Source organism: Notothenia rossii (assembly GCF_949606895.1).
Source record: "Notothenia rossii genome assembly, chromosome: 11".
Lineage (NCBI taxonomy): Eukaryota > Metazoa > Chordata > Actinopteri > Perciformes > Nototheniidae > Notothenia > Notothenia rossii.
This window is the reverse complement of record NC_136910.1, coordinates 52,460,024-52,482,403: the sequence shown is the minus strand read 5'-3', so window position 1 is coordinate 52,482,403 and position 22,380 is coordinate 52,460,024. Positions and strand designations below refer to the sequence as shown.

General features: G+C 39.2%; 1 protein-coding gene across 1 annotated transcript; it reads right to left on the bottom strand.

Annotated features, from left to right (window-relative positions):
• Nucleotides 1-117: 117 nt before the first annotated feature.
• Nucleotides 118-21,394, bottom strand: mamdc4 (MAM domain containing 4). Its single transcript, XM_079657326.1, has 29 exons — nucleotides 21,237-21,394; nucleotides 19,239-19,331; nucleotides 18,848-19,015; nucleotides 18,229-18,354; nucleotides 17,342-17,575; nucleotides 16,559-16,675; nucleotides 15,561-15,716; nucleotides 15,258-15,361; nucleotides 14,538-14,693; nucleotides 13,418-13,508; nucleotides 13,214-13,327; nucleotides 12,843-12,935; nucleotides 12,617-12,754; nucleotides 11,974-12,113; nucleotides 11,400-11,508; nucleotides 11,210-11,314; nucleotides 10,319-10,453; nucleotides 9,971-10,098; nucleotides 9,355-9,571; nucleotides 9,129-9,266; nucleotides 8,915-9,042; nucleotides 8,249-8,339; nucleotides 7,965-8,114; nucleotides 7,227-7,352; nucleotides 6,994-7,118; nucleotides 6,730-6,832; nucleotides 5,975-6,168; nucleotides 3,310-3,375; nucleotides 118-330 (listed from the first exon to the last, which is right to left on the bottom strand). Exons 1-29 carry the CDS (start codon nucleotides 21,286-21,288, stop codon nucleotides 304-306), a joined length of 3,624 nt encoding a protein of 1,207 aa, XP_079513452.1. The 5' UTR covers nucleotides 21,289-21,394; the 3' UTR covers nucleotides 118-303.
• Nucleotides 21,395-22,380: the final 986 nt, after the last annotated feature.

The following is a 22,380-nucleotide window of genomic DNA, read 5'->3' as shown; positions in this document are numbered from 1 at the left end:
ACCTGTCTGCAGACAGAGAGCGTTGATCCTCGAGGGCTCCATCTGATCTGAGGCAGCAGCACCGATTAGACCTTCATTCATCATGGTTTGTGGTTTGTGGTTTTTGGTGTGTGTGTGTGTGTGTGTGTGTGTGTGTGTGTGTGTGTGTGTGTGTGTGTGTGTGTGTGTGTGTGTGTGTGTGTGTGTGTGTGTGTGTGTGTGTGTGTATGTATGGGTCATGCCAGGGCAACACAAGCAGTTCTTCTGCTGTGATATCACCTTATTTTCACAAAGCCACTGTAACATGGCAGGGCCGCCACTGCTTCACACCTCATTCTCTCTGGCAGGGAACTGCAGAAACACAAAGAAGAAAAGTTAACCTGTCAGTGAGCAAAACCACAGTCTGTCCATAAACTGAAACCTTAACTTTAAACCTGTTGGTAAACAGTCACATTTTTGTCTTCGTAAAGACCCTACTACAGAAAGGCAAGTGAAAAAACAAAAACTGGTGCTTCATCTTAATATTTTGTAAAAACAGGGGAACAAAATGCTTTGCAAGCATAATCTTTCTAAATTCCTAATAAAAATGTATTTTCACCTGTGAAAGGCTGAAAAACATAATCAATTGCAAAAACACACATATTAACTAAATATTAAGTAAGGACCTTGGGAATATGATGCATGGCAAAACCTTTACTACACCAATTTAATTTTCACTGGCCTCCCGTACAATTTCACTATAGCATGTACAGATTAGACAGATAATAATAATAATAGCTTGGATTTATATAGCGCCTTTCATGAGACCCAATGTCGCTTTTCAAAGAAGAACAGGAGTAGGAACAAACATAAGAAAACAAAAGGCAGTCAGACAAAACAACAAATAGATTAGGGGCCAAAGGCCTTAGCAAACAGATGGGTCTTGAGGGCCCTTTTTGAAGGTGTCAAGCGTAGGGATGTTGCGGATCTCCGCAGGGAGAGCGTTCCAGAGGGTGGGGGCTGCCACACTGAAGGCTCTGTCCCCGAAGGTTCGCAGGTTGGTGCGGGGGGTGGTAAGCAGGCCAGAGTCTGAAGACTGCAGGTTCTGGGGTGGGGCATGTGGGCGGAGGAGGTCCGATAAGTACTGGGGGGCATTGTCACGATTCTCATGTCATGTCACGTTTCTATGTCTAGGTTTGGGTTTATTGTGCTGTTCTCCCTGTCTTGTTTTCCTCCTGGTTTATTGTCTGGTCCCTCTCCCTGTGTTTTTCCTCCTGTCGTTAGTTTCCCTGGTGTGTCTAGTTGTCTGATTGTGTTCACCTGTGTCCCTTGTGTTTCTCCTCCCCTGCCCGGCTGTTTCTCGTCTTGTGATTACCCCTCCCTGTATTTAGTCTTGTCTCTGCCTGTGTTCAGTGTTGGTTCGTCTTTTGTTGGTGAAGGAGTTCACCGTGGAGTGTTTTGTTTGTCCATGTTATATATTAGCCCTTGAAATAAAGGTATTATAAGTGTTATCTGTGTTTGGGTCCTGCCTGCTTCACTCCTCGTATCAGGCAGGGGCATGGAGGGACTTGTAGGTGAGGAGGAGGACTTTGTAGGATATGTGGGACTTGACCGGCAGCCAGTGGAGGTGGATGAGGGTGGGAGTATACTCATTCCACATACTTTCAGCAAGAGACTTCATACCAACTTTAAAATGATCACAAGTCCTTCGGGTATAAAACTTGTTCTTCAGACTTTTCATATCTTTTAGATATTTCACTTAGTTTGGAGCTCGGTATAGAGGCCTTCTTCAGATTTTAACATTAGTGTGCATTGCACAGCTCGTTAAGGTTAGAGTGCGTGATGTCCCAGCTAGAGTGGAGGAGAGCACACTTGACATGCTTCACGCGTTGACATTTTACCGAAAGCAGCTACCATTTTCAAACTATAGTTAGAAATGTAAGAGGTTTATTTCTCATTCAGAACAATGGAAAGGCTCTCCTTTCACAGCACATCTCCATGGAACCATTTGATCTCTGGGCTCACGTACACAGGTGTTTGATAACGTCATCACCATGGTAACCTTTGATCTCTGGGCTTACACACACAGGTGTTTGATAACATTAATTCACTACTACTTACATTTAATATCTAACTCCTTCAGCCTACTTTCAGCTACAGAAAACATTCAACTATTACATTATTCAGCTATTTCAGGACATTCAGGCTATACATGTTGTTGTTTATACCTTTTTTAAACCTTTTCTTTTAAGTATTAAGCTTCTTCACTATTTTTCCTACTCTTCCAGTTTAACATTTCACTTTCAAGTTTTCTACAAAGTCATTGCAATGCATTTGAGCTGTAACAATTTGGATTCAAATCATTTCACTTTTCTGCATTTCTCCGCTAAGTTCATTAACACACTTACCGGTACTTGGTTTTTGTAGCTAAAAGCAGCTACAGAGACCGTGCAAAATTCAGCAACAAATGTACACAGTTTACAGCATTCACACGCATTTTCAGCAGGAAATGCATTTTCTAGTTAACTATGTACAACACCTTAGACAGAACATCAGCATAAAGAGAAACTAAAACATTATATAGCGTGTAAGAAAATGGATGTCTTATTGTCTAAAACAAGATTACTTTTTAGTCCATCTTCTTATATCTGTGTGCATCACGTATCCATGCCGTTCGACATTTGGATCAAAGCCAGTATTTCAGATTAAAGTTAGCAGAGAGAGGAGCAGATAGATCTGCTGTCTGATTAGAGTCTGTAACAGTGAACTTTTGCTATGAACAAACATCAAATATCTTTCCACACCTTCCAACAGCAGACATACTTTGAATATTTTATGAGTTGAATGTTTCAGGTGACTGTTGTTTTATATTGTGAGTCTGCCAGAACAGAGACTCCTGATTAACCTACTGCACCTCTTTTCTCTTATCATTTTTAAGATAAAATGATAAATTTGGACATTTCAGAGGTTGTCAATAATCTACAACAAACCGCTGCGAAGCGTAATATCACCATTGCTAAGGTGGATCAAGGGAGAGAGAGAAGAGGTTAAAAAACACAGCGACATAGCATACAAAATCATCTGGAACATTCTTTAAGGCATTTTCCTACTCCTTTTTTTTGTCCTCTTTTATTTTGTGTTAAAAAGTCATTGTGACCAATACGACATTGAATTTTTTGGGTTTTAAAAAAGAAGAGTAAATAATTATACTAATTTGCATTTGACAGGGGAAGACACAAAGGACTCCCATCGGCATCCTGTGGGTTCCTCTGTGTCAAATCTAACATGAACATGCTAATAGAGATGCAAATTAAACAAAACAAAAGTCTGTATATATTACTGTATACTCACAGAGACATTATTGAACCCAGCTGCCATCGGATGGTTTTGTACTGAAGTAACCTCCACACGATCAATCTGAAATGAACACATAATTATCCATGAATCTGACACAATAAATAAAAAATACATTGAAGCTTGTACTGTAAGGCGGCAACATTTTTAGCTTGTTCATTTAGCTTCTATTTCAGCTTGTAGCCTAGCCTACTAAATTCATTCCTCATCATCATTAATTAAGCTGTGAAACAAAATATGTTGATCCCTTTTCTAAGTCTGATCCAAATAGTTTTATTAAGAACAGGTGAATCAAATCAAATCAGGTTTTATTTATATAGCACATTTAAAAACGATTTTGGTCGAGCCAAAGTGCTATACATGTAATAAAACCACTTAACTACAATAGCAAACAGAAGACAATAATTTACAACACCAAATAAAAACAAAACAGAGGGAAATGTCATGAGTCGTAATCCGCTCTGACTAGAAGGCCAGGGAGAAGAAGTGAGTCTTTAGCGTGGATTTAAAAACCCCTAGGGTCTGGGCCGACCTCACATGGAGGGGCAGAGTGTTCCAGAGCCTAGGGCCAGCTGCTGCGAAGGCTCGGTGCCCTCTGGTTTTGAGCCTGGTCTTGGGCACTATCAGCAACAGCTGGTCAGCAGACCTTAAAGCTCAGGCTGGGGTGTAGTGATGGAGGAGTTCTGCTATATAAATTGGAGCCAGCCCATTTAGTGCTTTGAAAACAAATAAAAGGAGTTTAAAAATAAATTCGGAACCGAATTTAAAGCCAGTGCAATGAGGCCAGAATTGGGGTGATATGGTCACGTTTTTGTGTCCAGTTAGAAGACGCGCTGTGTTCTGGATTAGCTGCAAGCGTCTCATTTACGCCTGGTCCATCCCCACGTATAGAGCGTTGCAGTAATCCAGCCTCGTGGTTACAAAGGCATTAATAACCCTTTCTAGGTCTTTAAGGCCCCGTTTACATGGAGAGGGTTCGGGTTGTATCTGCTATACTTTTTTCTATCGTATAGAAGACAGTTCTTTGACACGAGGCCGTAACGGAAACGCGGAAACGGACCCCTCAAACGATAACGGGTCCCAAGGTGGGTAGACCTGCGGACGGAACGCTCTAGGGGGGTGAAACGGCTGTGTGTACGCCCTATACGCAATATCCCTGCCTCGCCCCGCCTCTCCCCATCACCTCTCCTGCTCACCCCCGTGTCACCCGCGTCATTGCTGGTGTGTTTCGCCAACAACAACAACAACAACAACCGAGTATTTCGAGCCAGGTCCCGGTATCTCGCAGGACAGTGCACCCAGCAGGAGCCTCCAGCTAGATTTGATCGATATCATAAACGTGAGTGAAGTCTAATCGGAGAGGAGAGAGAGATCTGCTGCTGCTGCTGCTGCTGCTGCTGCTGCTGCTGCTGCTGCTGACAGAGGCACTCAGGAGAGGGGGAGGAAAAGAGAGGCTCCGTGTATTATTCTTATATTATTATGTGGACTTGTTACTAACTTGTTTTAAAGCTCAATAAATAACAAAGAAGACCTTTGACCTGCACTTTTCTAATTTTGAAAATCTGCCGCACGGTTCCCTCGTCCCTTGGAAGAGGCGGAGAGGTGGGTGTTTTTCATCTGCTGGTGGACTACCGGGGAGATTTAAAGCAGGAGCACACGCTTGCCTCGGGGAGAGAGAAAAAGAGAAACAGCCAGAGCCCTGCCTCTTACCACCTCTGCTGCTAAATCCACCGCGGAGAATAAACACAAGGGCAACAATGCTCGCGAAGTCTTCTTCTTCGCTGCTTTTGGTGTATTTTGTGGAAGAAGTACAGCGCCACTTACAGGCCCGGCATAATACTACAGCGTCTCCAGCAGGTTGAGCGGTCTTGTGTGAACGGACACGTTTATTGAGCCGATTGCGCGTGAACGGAAGACTTTTTTGATATCGAATTCTGTTCGTTCCCGTGTAAATGGGGACAAAAAGATCAAAACGACTTGGTCTTAGCCAATAGTCTTATTTAAAAAAAAGCAGGTTGACTACGGTGCTGACCTGCTTATCAAATTGAAAAGTGCTATTTAAGGTCACTCCAAGGTTCATGACAGAGGGGAGGATGTTTTTACTGAGAGAGCCCAGAATATCAACCTGAGAGGCTAGAGGTTGGGGTCCAAAAAATATGATCTCTGTCTTGCTCTCGTTGAGGTTAAGGTGAAGAAAGATATTACAATCCAGATGTTTGTTGCTGTAAGACTGATTTTGGCCACAAGAGGCTGAAAAGCGTTCATGTTTTCTTTCAGGTCAGCATTTATTTCCACATGTTCAACAGTTTATTTTTTCCCCCCAAACTAATATAGATTATTCTGCTGAAACTTTGTTTGTACCTGTTCTTAAGTCCTTAAAAAAAAAAGATTAAAAAAGTTTGAAATGTACTCTCAGGGCTTCCGTAGACCATGTATTTTAAAGTCTGCTGCTATAAATGTCACAAGCAATTCAATGTTTTTTCTCCTTATATGAAACCAAAAGATTGCGTGTGTCGTATTGAGCATATGTTGTGATTTGGGATTTGAAGTTACTCAGAGGAAGGATGGCCAAATCCACAAACAGAAGATCCAAGCAATAAATCTGAATTATCAATTGATATGCATCATACAAATGTGAGGTGTGAATATCGGATGAACTCACTGTGAGTTCTCTATCATATGAATCATTACTGAAGCCAGCTCTATCCAAGGAGGATGATGCTGGAGCGGTCCCAGCCTGGTCTCTCTGTCTGGTCCGCAGGTAGAAAAACAGCAATGCGATCATTGTGCCGATCAGCAGCAGGGTCACGATGACTGACGCTGCGATGCCTCCTGCGTTGTCATACTGTGGTCGGGCTGCAGGGAACATGGAAAAATATTTTATTTTCTTTCTACTAAACGATATGGTTAGGACAATGGGAATTCAGACAGGGCAACAATGCTGGTTTAGCATTTTAAGCTACATACACCTCAGATACATACATACAAGTTTGCTCGATAGTTTTTAAAATAATAGTGAGGCAAATGGACAACACTTTTTGCTAAATCCTAACACTGTCAGGGAAATAGTTCAGTAACTCCTTGTAAAATTCCTTATTTTCATTTTTTGTTTTAAACGGATGATTCAAACAAGATTTTACATTTCATTAGTACCTTTACAGGTGCTGGTAGGCAGATATTTATATTTCAGTCAAGCCAGGCTATCCGTTTTCCTATAATTCCAGTCTTAATGCTAAGCTAGGCTAACCTGCTACTAGCTGTAGCAGCTTCACTTCGTCAATCAATCTTCTCTACAAAGTACCTTACAAAATCCTCGTATTTTATTAAAACATTCAGCAACAATAACAAATTATCTGTGCACATGAGCAGTTAGCTGTTAGCAGCTAAAACACGCCAATTGTTGTTGTTCTTACTTACTTAGTGAATCTATGACTTCTTTAGCGCAGTTGACTCCGACGGTGTACTCAATGTCATCCAGAGCTACAACTCCTGAAGTGCCTTTGATTCCTTCAAACACAATCTGTAAACAACAACATGTACACAATGACTCCATGACTGTCCAATGTAAGATATTTAACTATGTGCAGAAGTCCATGTACCTAAATAAGCTTATATACAGAGTTAGAAGCACGAAGTAGTCAATAGATATATTTGGTGTTTCCTGGCAACTGAGAGTCTGACCTGGTATTCCTCTGCAGATGTTATGTTGATGTCAAAGCGTTTCCACGGTCCTCCATGATCGGTCATCACCAGCAGCTGATTGAGAGAACCTTCAGACAGCCTCCACACCTTCAGCTGGCATTCCGCTGCATACATATTTAAGAAGAGGAGAATATGCAAGTGTTACAAAATACCAAGGGAAATGCGTCACATCCAGGCAAATCTATATTTTACAATGTGACACTGATTCTTACATGAGTGTTGTTTGTAGACCCAGAATTTTAGGCAGGTGCCCTTGGTCGGGGGCAGGTGAGGGCTCAGCAACTGAGCATTGTCATTGGCTGCAGTGCGGTTGCTGCTTGAGAGGAACAGGAAGTGGCCTGGCGAAAAAGTAATGGAACTTTTTTTAACACAAATTCACACTTAAAACTTGGATAGGCAGGTATTGGAAAACACAAAAAAAACGTCAGCATCTGAAATTACAGCCCTCGTCCTGCTGTTCTCCTGAGCCAGTCCTAACAGACGAGTGTGAGAATATGAGAACACTTCATACAGTAACCAATAGGCCTACTTGTTAATTTAAAAAATCAACATTATCGTGATACTGTTTGTGTTTTCTTTGCAAACTTAGATTTTCAGGCTGCATTTAGGTACAATAGGAGTCAAGCCTTTAAGAGATTACTACAAGTTTAAGCCATCTGCCAGGCTAAACAGTTCAAAGCTACAGCAAAGCCAAGGCTATGGTTAGCAGAAGGCTAAACTATTTGAGAGATAACTTTTGTTGTTAATATACAAGTAGCAAAATATTCTTTACATCCTTGATTGTCAGACAAAATTCTTGATAAGTCTATCTTCTTTTTTTTTTTTGCTCGCCTTTAAATTTAGGCCTTTATTGCCACTGCTGTGATAGCAACTTTTTTTATCAGGTTTTTCCACCGTTTAACAAGCTTCGACATTTGAAGCATTTAGCACATCATCCAAAGTCAGCGCACCTCTCTCAGTGCCCAGACTGTGGTCTGCAGGCGGGGTGGGGTAGTGGCTCTCCGCCTCCTGACTTGTCCGCTCCCAGTCCAGTTTGTCCACTTTGACATTCTGAGTGTTGCTCCAGTTACACATCCCCCTCTCCAGAGTGCATTTAGAACCTGATATATTTGTATAGAACAAGAAAAACAATTAGTAGAAGGCTCCTCTACTACTCACAGGGGCTCTCCAAAAATGTTGTTTAGTTTTCAAGTCTGTTGTGTATCTTCTTCATTTAGCTAGGGCTGCTACAAACCGTGATTTTCACATGGGTAATCTGAAAGGGAGATGTCGTCCACTGCAATGTGAGTGTTATCGCCTCCTGCTCCGACTGCCTCAAACTCCAGCTGCAGAGTATAAGTGAAAGATAATCTCATCATCTTGTTTAAACTGAAAAACACGACATCCTACATATACAGTACATATGGAATTTTGAAGGATTTCCAAATGGGAAAGTGAACGCAGTTTCTTTTACATTTAGTGTTTCAAGTCTATAATTGTAAATCTCTCTCACACATAAGTGGTAGAACACTTGACCCTAACCCTAATAATGCCTATTTGGGTGTGGCAAAGTCAAAGGAGAATTGATCTGCTCATCACTGAAAGGGTTTTGCGTATCAATCTCTCTTGGTCCGTTGTGTTATTGTTCTCGATTTGAAATCAACAAAGCTCCCTTTATACAATGCAAAAAGATTTACTTGGTCCCGTTTCTCTACCAAAATGCTCTGCTGCACCCAAATTATGCACCATTTAATTTGCAAGTGTGGAATTGAAACTGCTTAGGACGTGCTCTTGCGCTATTCACTTTAGAACATGCCCTAAAGATTGGTTAAATAGTGCCTGAGGACTTTTATAGTCTGGCTGTATGTTCTGGGGTTTTTCTTTATAAAATAGTTATACAATAGTTCCAGCGGCCTTATACCTGCCAGTTCTCAAGGACACTTGTGATGTTGCCGTTGCCATGGCGCCAGACATCTCCCTGGTCCAGATTGTCAGAGAAAATGCTGACCCTTTCTCCTTTCACCGGCTTCATGTACAATTTTAGAGAACCTGCAAAGTACACAAAGGTATATTGATATTAGAATTGTTTTTGTATTTTTTGTGTCTGTTTTAGTGTGTGTTTGTAGGTGTCTTACCAGGATTCTTTCCTCCCATGTGATACCAGAAACTGACACACAAAGTCTTGGGGTTTCCTTTTCGAACAGGTGATGTAAGGACTGTTGTTCCACTAGCAGGAAGGATGTTCACTCCGGTGTTAGCCATCATGTAGAAACCTGAGCAACCAACAAATTCATTTTTCACTCACTTAATAAGTATTAAAATGTTAATTACACTAAATGTGATTCTTTAATTTTCTATTACCCAGTTCAGTCTCCAGAGTGTGGTCAGTCTTGGGTCCACTCCCCGTGGCGCTGAGTCCCCTGCGGTACAGCCAGTGACCCGGACCAGAGCTGCTGTATCCACACCGCTGGCCTTCAAAGGAGCACTTCCTGGGCACGGTGCACAGTCCTTCAAGGAACGTAATATCGTCAATGGCAACTCGCCCGTCAAAACCGGAGCGAACCGCTTCAAACATCAGCTGTTGGGAGAGGGTAGAAAAGGAAAATGTTTAAATGTGGCATTGTACAGTATTATTATTCTGTGGCTCGACCCAAGCTTTCTTCCATTTGCCCCATTGAATGTGGGGTTTCTTTCGGGAGTCAGCTGTGAGGGTCTAAGGACAGAGGGTATGCTCTACACACTGAAAAGACCGCTGAGACAAAGTGATATTTCTTTTTCTTTGTAATAGTATCCTTGCAAAACCTCTTTTAAACATGAGATGAGCACATAAGAGTAAACTATTTAAAATATATAAAATGGACCACTAAAATGTGTTGTGTCTCTGTCCTCTGAGGGCTTCCGTATAAAGCTCTGTGAAGTTTCAATGGTTTTTCAAACACTGTTTTGTTATTTAAGTCTGACTGTACTTATTCCATACCCTGAAGTTTGTGAGTTGGTGGGGTACGGGGCAGTGTGCCTCGTGCCACTCGTTGCCATGAGCTGCACTGCGGGTCCACAGGATGTTTTCATAACCGTCGCTATCCAACAGCTTCACATTCAGAACACCTGGGGGGGTGAGGGTGGGACAGGAAGTGTGAGAAGTAGGTAGGCAATGTTTCAACTCAAACCAAAATATGTGACAGTTACTCATAGAGAGGGTATTTTAACAGGCAGACTGTCCTTTTGTAAAATTAACTTTAGGTATTTTACCCCAAGGCTTAAAGCACCAAATGCTACAGTATCCATGTTTCACTTGAAACTGCTTTTCATGTGGGCCACTGCTCACCTATGTTGGGCCCGTAGAGTTTGTAGAAGAAGGACAGGCAGTAATCTGATGGACCTTGTAACTGTGTGAATGAAACTAAGCGTCCGAACGCACCTCGCAGAGCAGGACTCCACATGTCCACGGTGAGGCTTTTGCCTGGAAAGAAAGACAGGAAGTGGAATAACATTCAATTCAATTTTATTTAGCAGGTCCCTATATCAAAATCCACTTACAAAACACCTCTACATGACTACGGGAGAGATGACCGGTTCAGTATCTTTCACAAGGACACTTGACTATGGATAGAAGTAGTATTTATATTAAACATTTGGGTAGATAATGATCTCTCTTTATTGTTTAAATGTGCACTAACAGTGCCTGTAAATATTTATGTGTGCAATTTTCGCTTTATTTTCTGTCTTACAATTTATTCACAATCTGTAAACGTTAATGTTCAGTTTATAAAAATGACAGCGACTTATTTTATTACCAAGCTTTACTCATTTGATGTGACGTGTGCTTGCCTTTAGATATAATATGCATTTTTGATTCTGATAAATGGCAAATGAAAAGCTGACCTGTTACTTTGAAAAGGGTCAATGCTGCACAAATGTAATTATTTTTACATTAAATCATGATTACTATCTATTGAGTTAAAACTAGTTAAAACCTCGAGCTACAGTACATGAGGGTTCTTGACGATTGATTGTGGCATCTCAACCGTGTGGTCAAACCGTGGCCCGTGACATGCCATTCCGGCCGAGGCTCCAAATAAACCGTCAGTGTTTGCCAAAAATATCCTCCAAAGTTATCATTGAGACAAAGTGTATGTGTGTGTTATACCCCATACTAAAACATACATTTTGAATCCCATATATAACGTTTAATTGTTTTGTTTTTAAATGAGCCTACCGATCCGGATGGTGTGGTCCATCCCATTCAGCAATGCCCAGTCAAAGTCGTCACTCTTGTCCTGGTACCATCCACACAGCCCATCTTCAAAGTTACACGACAATCCTGGCCAAAAAGACAAAAAGGTTAATCGAAGCTTTGAGATATTTCTCAGAAAAATATGAAAGTACAGCAAATAGTTTGCATCTACCTGTTTTAGAGTTTGGGAAATAGTTAGCATTACAGCTAACAAAGCTAACGTTTTTCACTTTAATCTTGGACAATGCATCAAGTTTCAAAGCACGAGCTTCGAATGCCAGCTGGTGAACACAAAGAAAACAGAAGAGTTAGATAAAGGTAGTACAGTACATTTTTTAACCAGTTTCGCAATATACAACTGTTTTCAACCAGCTGAACGTGGAAATCCGACATATTTCGAGCTCTTTTTCCATCTGCCGCTACATTACTTTACACGCATGTCCTTTTTAAAAAAAAAAATGTACATGTATTTTCTTCTAGCAGTGCAAAGAATGAGCATAAGACATTTTGGGGAAATTGACAATCTCGTGGGGGTTTCAAAGTTTGACTTCTTGTAGACATTTTTGGCTTTGACTCATCAGCAAAGCAGAAACATCAAACACCTAATGTTTTCATAAACCTATTTGTTAACCTTAATGACTGAGCTCTTTTTATTTTTCAGATAAATGATACAGATCTCTGTCAAATCTCATCATCAATGCCAACATTAAATATGGGGAAATCAGCCATGAGGAGTCTGAGCTGACCTGGAAGCGACCTTTTCTAAATCCAACAGGCACATTGACGTGTTGCCACGCCCCCTCCTCGGCTCCTGTCTTCCCGCTGAACTCCCACAGCTTCGGCCGCATGCCCAGCAAGCTGTCAATCACCCTGACGGACAGCTCACCTGCAGCAGAAAGATGAAAACAAAAGAGTCACGTTAAATTATATGAACCATGTGCAGAAATACTCTGTTGCAGTATTACAAATTTGGCATTCAAAATGTTGTAAAAGTACATTTGATCTAAAATTACATAAACTAAAACTACTCATTATGCAGAATGCCCATTTTTGGAATAATTTGCAATCATCATTTAGATTTTTCAGGCGGGACCGCTGGAGCTAACTTTTTTGACTTTTTACACTGCATAATATTACGTCATAATTCATTAACAGAATACATTTTTGCAATAATTACATAACCTGAAAAGTCGCTCATAACTCATGTTTTCAAATTAAGTGAGTAAAAAGTATTTGTTTCCAATTCTAGTAAAGTAAAATTATAAAGTAGCATAAAATGGAAATATTCTAATAATCTAGTACTGTACAAGTACGGCCGTGTGTCCTAAAAAAGGTCAGATGTGAAACAAAGACATTATTACAAGATTATATACAAGATTATTAATTTACCAATCTGATCTGGGATCCCAGTTAGTGCAAAGTCAAAGCTCAGGCTGCAGGCGGGCCCGGAGGGGCCCAGGAGGGGGGTCCGTGTCTGGGCCTCGGTCAGCTGCTGGCCCGGGGCCTCGGCTACGTACAGGTTCTCCTCTATGAAACATAAAAGAAACCAATATTGTAAATGTTTTGTAATTTCTTGATTGCCAGTAAATCAATAGTTAGGGGTTGTTGGCTGTACCTTCGGATGTAGCATTTTTATAAAGCACCCAGCCTTGACTCCCTATGCTGGAGTCAGTCCAGCCCGAGCTGCCCTCCGTGTAAGAAAAGTCTCCTGCAGAAAGAGTCATGGAGACATCTTGATAAGAAATAGACAAGAATCAAACCACTTTAAAACAATGACTGCCTTTATTCAATTCAGTGCATGAGACAGGGGTCAGAAAGGTCTGCGCCAACCAGTTACTTGCTAAGTTTGCTTTTAATTACAAGTATACCAAATTTACAAAAACACTCATATTACAGGATTAAAAAAACAAACATGCAGATTAAGTCTAGGAATGGTCATTAACTTTTTTTAAAGGGAAGCTGAGTAAACAGAACAAATTGACGCACCACATTTGGCTTCATCCTCTGCTTTTGCACAGTCACTGTGGAAGTCACACATCTTGTCCGGTTCAGCACACGGATTCTTGGGAGGTTTAGGGGGTACTTCCAAGGAACTACTGCCTGTAAAGAAGGGCATGTGAGATGGCAGCTTATTATTCTTCACTGTTGATGTGGAAGTATTGAAGATACAAAAGACTATTAAATAATTACCAGTTGAGTTGCGGCATTCAGGAGATAACACAATGCTGTCGACACCGATCCCTCCATAAGCAAAGTCTCTGATGGCTGCCATTATTAGAATCTGCAATGATAAGAGTCAGATTCCCATACAAATATAACTCTGAATAGTTATCAGTTCTGGTCTGAAAAGCAAAAGTATAGTAGCTATCAGATTACATGTTAAACCTGTTATTAAAAATGTAAACTTGTTTTCTAATGTTCATAATGACCATATTTATCAATCAATTTTTCAGTATTCAAAAAACTACTTTTCACACAGTTGAATAATGTACAGAGTATCCTATGTATTTTTAGTAGGTTGTTCTTTTATAGTGTAATATAACTGACTCTGTTTATGTTATATTGTGTATTCTATAGATACTATAGATATACATTTATTTCTACTGTCGACATCTATTCACTGTTCATTTGTACTTTATTTGATTTTCAACTTATGTGCAATGCTGCTGTAACAAAACAGTTTCCCAATTTGTGATCAACAAAGTACATTGAATCTGAAATCCTTGTTTAAAGGTCCCCTATTTTACTGTTTTACATTAATATATTATATGTCTCAGATATATACAAAACATGTCTCTGAAGTGTTTGGCTCCAAACACCAAACAGGTCATTGCAGCATTACCCATAATCCCCTCTGTTTCAGCCCTGTTTCTAAAGTGCTGATTCTCTGTCTGTTACTTTAGATGAAAATAAGGAGCCCCTCCCCACGCCCCTCTGAGAGACATTTGGTTAAAAATAACACAATGGTGCTCTAGGAGGAGATTCAGGTGATAAGGTGTGTGTGTGTGTGTGTGTGTGTGGTGGGGGGGGGGTTACCTTGGTCTGTGATTGGCTAATGGTTAAACAAGCCAAAAAATTGTGTAAAGTGGCCGAAATCTGATCAGCTCATTCTCAGACAGGTTTTTATATAAATGGATCAGGACAAAAAGTGAGCAAATCTTTTGTCCTGAATCTTTCAGAGTCTCTTTACACAGAGGGGACACATGTTGATGTATAAAAGACATGAAAAAGTGGATTTTGCATAATAGGTGACCGTAAAGGCTATGGCTAGCATCGGTACTGTAGGTACAACCTCAGGTAAGGTACTCACTTGGAAGGTGGAGTTTGTGACGATGTCCACCTCTGCCTTCACCCAAACATCGCCCAGAGCACCGCCCCTCTCCCACACCGGGGTGATCTGTCGCCCTGCCACCAGCACCGTCAGACCGCCAGACCTCGGCCCAAACTGGTGGGTGTACATCACCATCTGCAGCGGGCACATGCAGAAACATTATCAAACTAGGTTAAGAAATACCTCCAAATTATATAAACATCAAAAGTGAAGAAAGATATCACAGTTTGTTCTATTAAATCCCCTGTCAACTTATTTTTTTTCAAATTTCAACAGTGTTGGTAGTTGTTAAGTCTGAATATCAGTAAAAAATGTGACAAAAAATATATATAGAAAAGAAAAAAGAAAAATATATATATATGCAGTATGTTAATATTTTAGTTTTTGGGAGAAGGGGTGGGATTAAATAAGTGTTAACTTCTTCCCACCCCTTTTCGGATGTGTAATTAAGTTGATCATTTGTTTATATAATTTAGAATCAGTAATATTTTTGTATATCAATTTGACACTGCTTAATGTTGTATTGTATAATAATTCTCATGTTAAATTTCATTATAATTATACTTTTTTTGTATTATTGTTTTATACGTTCGAAAAATAAATCAAATCAAATCAATATCAGTACATTTTTGTGAAAATGAAGCATTAGAGTACATTTAAAAACTCTTTTATTGAAGAAGGAATCAGCTTGAGACTCACCTTACAAGGATGTGAACTACTGGTAGCTTCTAGTCGGGGACTTTGAAAAGCGGCCCAGTCTCTTTTGAGACCCCCCTCAGGGACAGTGACATATAGGAAGTGACCTGCAATGATAATAAGGATATTCTAGTTTTAAAATGCTTTGTTTTGTTGTGTTTATGATCGTCAACCTATGTTATTTATATTTTGTACCATCACAAGGTGGCACAACACAACATAAAGTGGGACAAAATTAGCTCTAAGAGTGGGATTTTAAATATGTAAAACGATAAATATGTGTGTTTTTGTATCAGAGTATAATACCTGTTGCACTGTTGTTGGAGTGATCCCGGCCTGGTCCTTGCAGAGGATCCGTGAGGGAGATGGTCTTCTGATTTGTTCGAACCCATAACAGGTCGGAGAATGACCTCAGGTCCCAATCACACTCACCATCCTCAAAGTCACAGATCCTGTACCCTTCTGGAGACACATTTATCACAACTCACATTAACCGTCTGGATACAACATTTACCGTGTAGATTGTATGGCGAGATGAGTCTCCTCATTACATTTAAGGAAAGTATTTGAGTCTTGAGAAGTGATTTCCATAAGGATAGTGTCAGGGGAATTTGATGTGTCTTCCCATTATTATTGTCCTAGTCAGCAGTTTTTTATTTGGATTAGATCTTCAATATATTATGAAGAAGTCCTGTAAAATGTGTTTGTATGGAAGCAAAGAACTGCCCTGCTTGCAATAATATTTCTAATGGCGATATACTGATTTAGATATCCTGAGATAACAAAGCTTGTTTTCCTGTCATAATTAGTTTAGTTATGTAGATTGCTTTAGACAAGATTATTTATCACAAGAAAACCAATTTTATTTTCCCGAGATCACAGGATGATTACAGAATACTTCATTATTGCATGGCGTCTTAGGTCATCATTCAAAATCATAATTGAACAGTTAGTCAAGGCCTTAAAGTGTTATTGGTGATCGGTGCTCTGCTTCAGCTTTGAATCCGTAGCTACAGTTGTCAAAACACCATCAATGCATGCTGGCCTGGCACTCCTGCCAGGCCACTCCCAGATGTTCAATGAGAAATTATAGTTTGGTTTAAGGTGATAATGGGCTGATTATCTCCTTATCTCAAGATAAGGGCATAACAAAATATATATTAGCAAGTAGAGCAAATCTTGTCTTCCATGCTGTAGATACCACAAAGTGTTGTTGAACTGCCTCTTAAATCTCTTGTTTTTACAGACTCTAATGTTTGTAGTTTGTCTGTTTGTACAGATTTCTTCATATTGTCTGTCCTCACCACAGTTCTTCTCATCAGTCCCGTCACCACAGTCGTCGCTGCCGTCACAGAGCTGCCGCCACTCCACGCAGCCCCCCCGCAAACACTTCAACTCAGGGTGACACTCAGGGATTGGTGCTGATGACGTAATGAAAGAAAAAACAACATCAAAATAATCATTCAGTCATCAGGGCCCTGCAATTATATTTGAGCAACTTACTCATGTATTATAATTCATTCCAAACTTTTTTCACGAGGGTCACATACAGAAACATATACGAAGAGCTGGGCCACTCACTAGAGGTATTTAGCCTCATAAGTTCTGTTAAAAGTTGGAAAAGTCAATCCAATGTAGGTCAATTATTCTTGATACTTGAAAATGCTGTAAGAAAAAAACAGCTCACAGCTCTCCAGAGGGTTTACTTAATTTTGTTAGCAACTCATTCCTTAAAACAGAAGCTTCAGATTGCTTATAAGAACAGGAAATATGAAGGGTATATTTCAAGGTTGTTTCAAATTTGTTATTGGGCTTTTTTCTTATAAACTTAGATTTGTTAGAACATGATGTTTCAAATGTATTTGAAAATTGGGCTTATTAACACATGAATACTGTGTAACATATATATTTAAGAAGTACAATATAAGACAAGCAGAAGTTTTTTTAATTTTTTTAGTTTTTTAATTTGCTGAGTGAGGGCCGATTCAAAATGACCGCGGGCCGCATTTGGCCTCCGTGCCGTAGTTTGGACACCCCTGCTCTATAGTAAGGCATGTACTGCCCATGGTTAGATCATTTAGACTCACAGGGCAAAGCACAGTCTAGGAACTCCAGCTGGTCCACTGCCACATCTCCTCTGAGCCCCTCGGAGCGCTGTGAGTGAAGACGGATTTGGAAAGATGTGGGAATACGGCCCAGAAAGATGGTCGCCTCCCTCCAGCCATGCACACTGGTGGCCTCCGGACGCCACACTACGGCATGCTGGGAGTCCTGGTGAAGGACGGACGCCCACAAGGGAATAGAGCCCAGACCTGAGTGACCTATGGGTTAAATATTTTATTAGTAAGACAGCTGCTAGGGAAATGAAATCTCAGTGTGCACAACAATGAATAAGTCTGATAAAAAAGAATTGTGTAGACTGAGGTCAAGGGCGTAGAGTCAGTTGAATTAAGAGTTATTAGATACAATACAAGACATAAAGTAAAACCAAAATATGGAAGCCCTGAGAGTAAAAGTTGTCTGATCAAAATTGCACAGGTTAGAAAAACAAGTTTTGCCAAAAGAATCCTTCCTAGAGTTCTTAAATTGTATGTCATTTTAAATGTTTCTTCTTCTGTGATTGCAGATGAGTTATTCTTTTTGTCAGGATAAGTATTTCTTGTTCTTATTATCATTTCAGCCACAAAACGGACCAAGAACATTCATTTTAAAAAAACCTATCCTGGCAAAAACATGTCTTCACTTGTTTTGAGTTCAAAGCAATAAAGCCATAAAACCATTAAGATCAGACTTCATAAATTAATCAACGTTTTTTCCCCCTTGCCTCTCATGGGCTTCCGTATATAAATGACAACAGATGCACGTAAAATACAAACAAACGCTGTGAGTAAAAGCAGTAAAATCAATATGAAATCCCAGAATATATATTTTTTTAGATTAAAAAGTATAACCCTTAGTTATTAATAGTTGTTACCTGAGTCCCACAGGAAGTATCTGAGCCGAAGACGACATGTTTGTGAAGACTGTTTCATCTGTGGAGAGATTAACACTGCAGGGCTGAGAGACTCTGTCGTCACCGCACTCACCCCCATAAACCAACCTGTGGGAATATGAAACGTACAGGGCACTGTTTTAATAATAATAATAATCAGACATTATACATTTCCCTCAGCTCTATTTTGATATGTTATTACCAAAAAGTGCTGGGAAGATATTGTTGTTAAACTCACAGGGCAGAGCGGGGTGTATACTGTATGTATCAAATCCAACTTTATTTATATAGCACATTTAAAAACAACAGAGTTGACCAAAGACGTGCTGTACATCAATACATATATAAAAAAGCAGCATAAATACATTCAGACAAAAAGAAACTAATGTAAAAGCACGAGACAATAAAACCATACTTAGGCTATAGCCACAGACTGAAAACCCTCATACATGATGTAAAAACACGACTAAATAGAAAACCCCAACTTAGAAAACACAGACTGATAGTCTTATCAAGTAGGTCTTTAAACGAGATTTAAAAACAGGCAAAGTGAGAGCAAGTCTGATCATATATACAACATGAGGTTAGCATTTAACTTTACCTGTAGCTGTCCCGGTGGTGTAGTCAGAGGACGGCCCGCTGACAGGCAGCTCCGCCCCCCCTTTCTGACGTCTCTCCCAGCTGTACACTGATGGGTTCAAGGACTCGTCAGTCCATCCACAAATCCCCGCTTCCTCAAAGTCACACCCAAACGCTGTTCCACTGTAGCCTGGAGAGGTAGGTTTAAATGTTTTGTAATTGACATAAGATGTTTGTAATTTATTTCAGCAATTCTCAGATTAAATAAGTGCATTAAATTCACATAAATGTAAATCAAAAATCGCGAGATCAGGTGTTGGCCCCTGAAGATACTCTCGATAAGCAAAGAGGAGAATATGTTAAAGTAAACATCTGTGGATTGAGCTCAGAGCAGAATATATGTATTAGCTTACCACAGTCTTGTTCATCGCTGCAGCCTTCACAGTCGCACACAAAGTCACATTTCACCTCCGGAGTCACACATGGATCAGCCACAAAGCAATTCACTGTGTAATGACAGAAAATACAAATAAAAGTAGGTTTTTTTCTGAATAGTGGTGTGTGTGAGAATAGATATATTAAAGTATACTGTTGTAATAACAGATGGTCTGGGAGGTGTGACTTTTTATGAGCACATCTAATTTGGAAAATACAATCTTTACTCAACGTCCGCTTCTCTTTAAAGCTTATTATCGTATAACACAGTCTTTTATTTTTTTTTACTCCTGCAACCTTATGGACTTTAGGCCTAAAAACATATCTTTAAGTTCAAGGCTTATCTCCGTATTGAAACCTCAATAAAAAACATACCAATTGGCCAACATCACAAGCTCATCAAGATAGAATGATAAGGTAAAAAGCTCCAGAGCAAGCCAGTTAGGGAGTGGAGATTTGTTCTGTGGACTTCTTTAGAAATCAACCATCAGAACCAACAGAATTTATGAGCATGAGAAAAGTACCGGTCATTTTATTTAGAAAATTAGAAAAATTGTGTTATTTAATATTGTAGTTATTTCATGTACATTACTTTGGTCAACTGAAGGTTGTTTTAAATGTGGTATATAAATAAATAAAGATTGAAAGATTGAGATTGAGAAAATCTTGCGCAGGATTCAACCCCAAACTCCGTTATCAGGCCTCATAAAAAAAGCTTTATGGCGACAGGCTCAAAGGACAGAGAGAAAGTTCGCAGCAGCAAAATTACATCCGTCCATCCAAAGTTCTCTGATTAACACCCAAGGGTTCACATTTCATAAGGAGGTCATTTCCAGTTGTCGAATACAGAGCTAACAGCAGTGGCATGATAGCGGAGTTTGTGTTGACACTGATCAAATAAAAAAACTATTTTTTAATGTACCGGTATTTATATTGTCTGATGTTTCATTTTAATAAGAATAAAAGGTTATTTTTGAGAATTATTATAATTGTAATTATATATATATGTATAGTTAATGAATGATGTTGTTCTCAATTATTCTATAATCTAAGTCTTTATTAATTCTTTACTTGTTTTAATTAATTTAATATCATTCTGTTTTTGGTAATATATTAGTTTTTGTATTTTACATAAAAACTGTGATATTTATTTTTGATATGGTTATACAGTATATTGATATGTATATATTGATATTTGTCAATTTATTGTAAGAATGCAAAGAAATTCTGAAGATTTATGAATTTTAACGTGGTAAAAATAGTCACGACAGCCCTGCATATGAGGGGGTCAGCACTAAGGGGTGAGGATTTTTTCAAAAATGTTCTAAGCTCCTATAATATGTTTATAATACATGTTACTGCTAAAATACATACACTTACTCCTGTCAAGATTGTGCCATTGAAACCCAACTCATTTTTTTTGTTATCCCACAGCCATTATAGCATATAATTATGTTTTGTATCCGGCTTTACATTTAGGGTCCTGGAACCAAAATTATACTTTTGACTTCTTTATTTTTTAATATTTTACAATTATTGGATTATATGCCTTATTAGGCAAATATATTTCTTTGTTTACAATTTTTTTTGTGTGTTTTATTTAGTCTTATCGCATAAAAACAACAGTGGCATTTTATAAACAAACTGCATTTTTTTTTAGAGATTGCAGTTCTGAAAATGAGTTAACATTTGGTACTAATAACCAGGACTGTATGTTTAAAAGAGTAAAAAAGTGGTAAAATAATATTTATATAACATTTAATTTAAGTTTTTGGATGTGGCATATAGATTTGTGTATTGAGCATTAAAGTTCATTCTTGACTTTTTGAAGAATAAGGTTAATTGGTTCCTAAATAACTAAGGTTGTTAACACTAGTTCTCATGTACACTATACTTCTCTCAGCCACCAGCAGCTCCTTTAAGTCTACATGAAGTGTTACTTAAACTTAGTATGAATTGTGCGAATGTGTTCTTACCAATCTGCAGAGTCAGCAGCAGAACGATGGCCGGGCTCCTCCAGAGGAACATCTTCTCTTCCCTTCTCTTCACCTGACCAGTCTGGAGGTCTGAACGCAGCCAGGAGTCTTTGGGAGTTCACTCTGACCTCTTCTCGCATTCCAAGAGATAACACCTGAACTTTAATTTCTCCCAGCATGCAACTGCAACCAAGCATTATAAAACAGTTTCCTCCAACCAGCAGAGTTCCACAGTATACACATCCGTATATTGCACAATAACTGAAGTAGACGCAGTTGTATTCTATAAACACATTTACAGCTATATTATCTTTCTGTTCACCTTGATTACCTCCATTAGGAGATCACTGAGTTCGTCTCACAAGTGCGTTGCCTAATGGAACTTTTATAGGAGCCATTGTTTTCTTGCTATATCTAATTTTGTATAGGTTTTACCAGGAAAGTAATTTAAGTTCCTTTTTTTTTTTAAATTAACTATGTTATACAGGTGGACACAGTCGCATAAATTACCCACCTGCCATAAATTCACAGAAAACTAACTTGGAAAAATTATCCGTATTCCATTATGAAGACAAAATCAACATGTTCAAGGTCATCTGTAAACACGAATAATATGTTAAGCCACAATTAGCGTAAAGATTATCGAAAAGAAACTGCAAGCTTTGCTACAAAAATGTAAAAAACCGACCCACACTCCACAGCTGTTAAGATTTACAATGGCATCTTGCATATTTGACACATTGAAGTGTGAAATTTGATATTGGGATTGAACAAACAGCTCTTGCAAAATGAGTGTGCAGCATGTAAAAAGTCCCCTCCAGTGGTGTTGGAGAATGGAGCCCTGTTACCATGAATACATCATTGCTGAAACCAGAAACCAGCACACTAGCAAATATTTATATTCATTAGGTTGCTTGACGGCATATGTTTCACTTTGATGGGACGGTTCTCCCTGCTTCCAGTCTTTGTGCTGATGCTAGCTTAAAATGAAGTTTTAGCATTCAGTTTTTTGTTTTATTATGACAATATCGAAAGGTGTTGTCTTGTAAATGCACCAATTTAAACTCTGACTAATTCCGAGATTTCTTTTTCAAAATTGACATACCCGTTCCTTAATACATTTTTCCTACACAATAGTACAATG

Bases quoted from the DNA above. Each gene is read 5' to 3' on its own strand.
- mamdc4 (XM_079657326.1), bottom strand. From the start codon at position 21,288: ATGTTCCTCTGGAGGAGCCCGGCCATCGTTCTGCTGCTGACTCTGCAG. The intron at 15,717-16,558 runs GTGAGGACAGAC...ATGTGTCTCCAG, and splicing joins GACTGATGAGAAGAACTGTG to AAGGGTACAGGATCTGTGAC. The intron at 10,454-11,209 runs GTAGGCTCATTT...CTTTCTTTCCAG, and splicing joins GGACCACACCATCCGGATCG to GCAAAAGCCTCACCGTGGAC.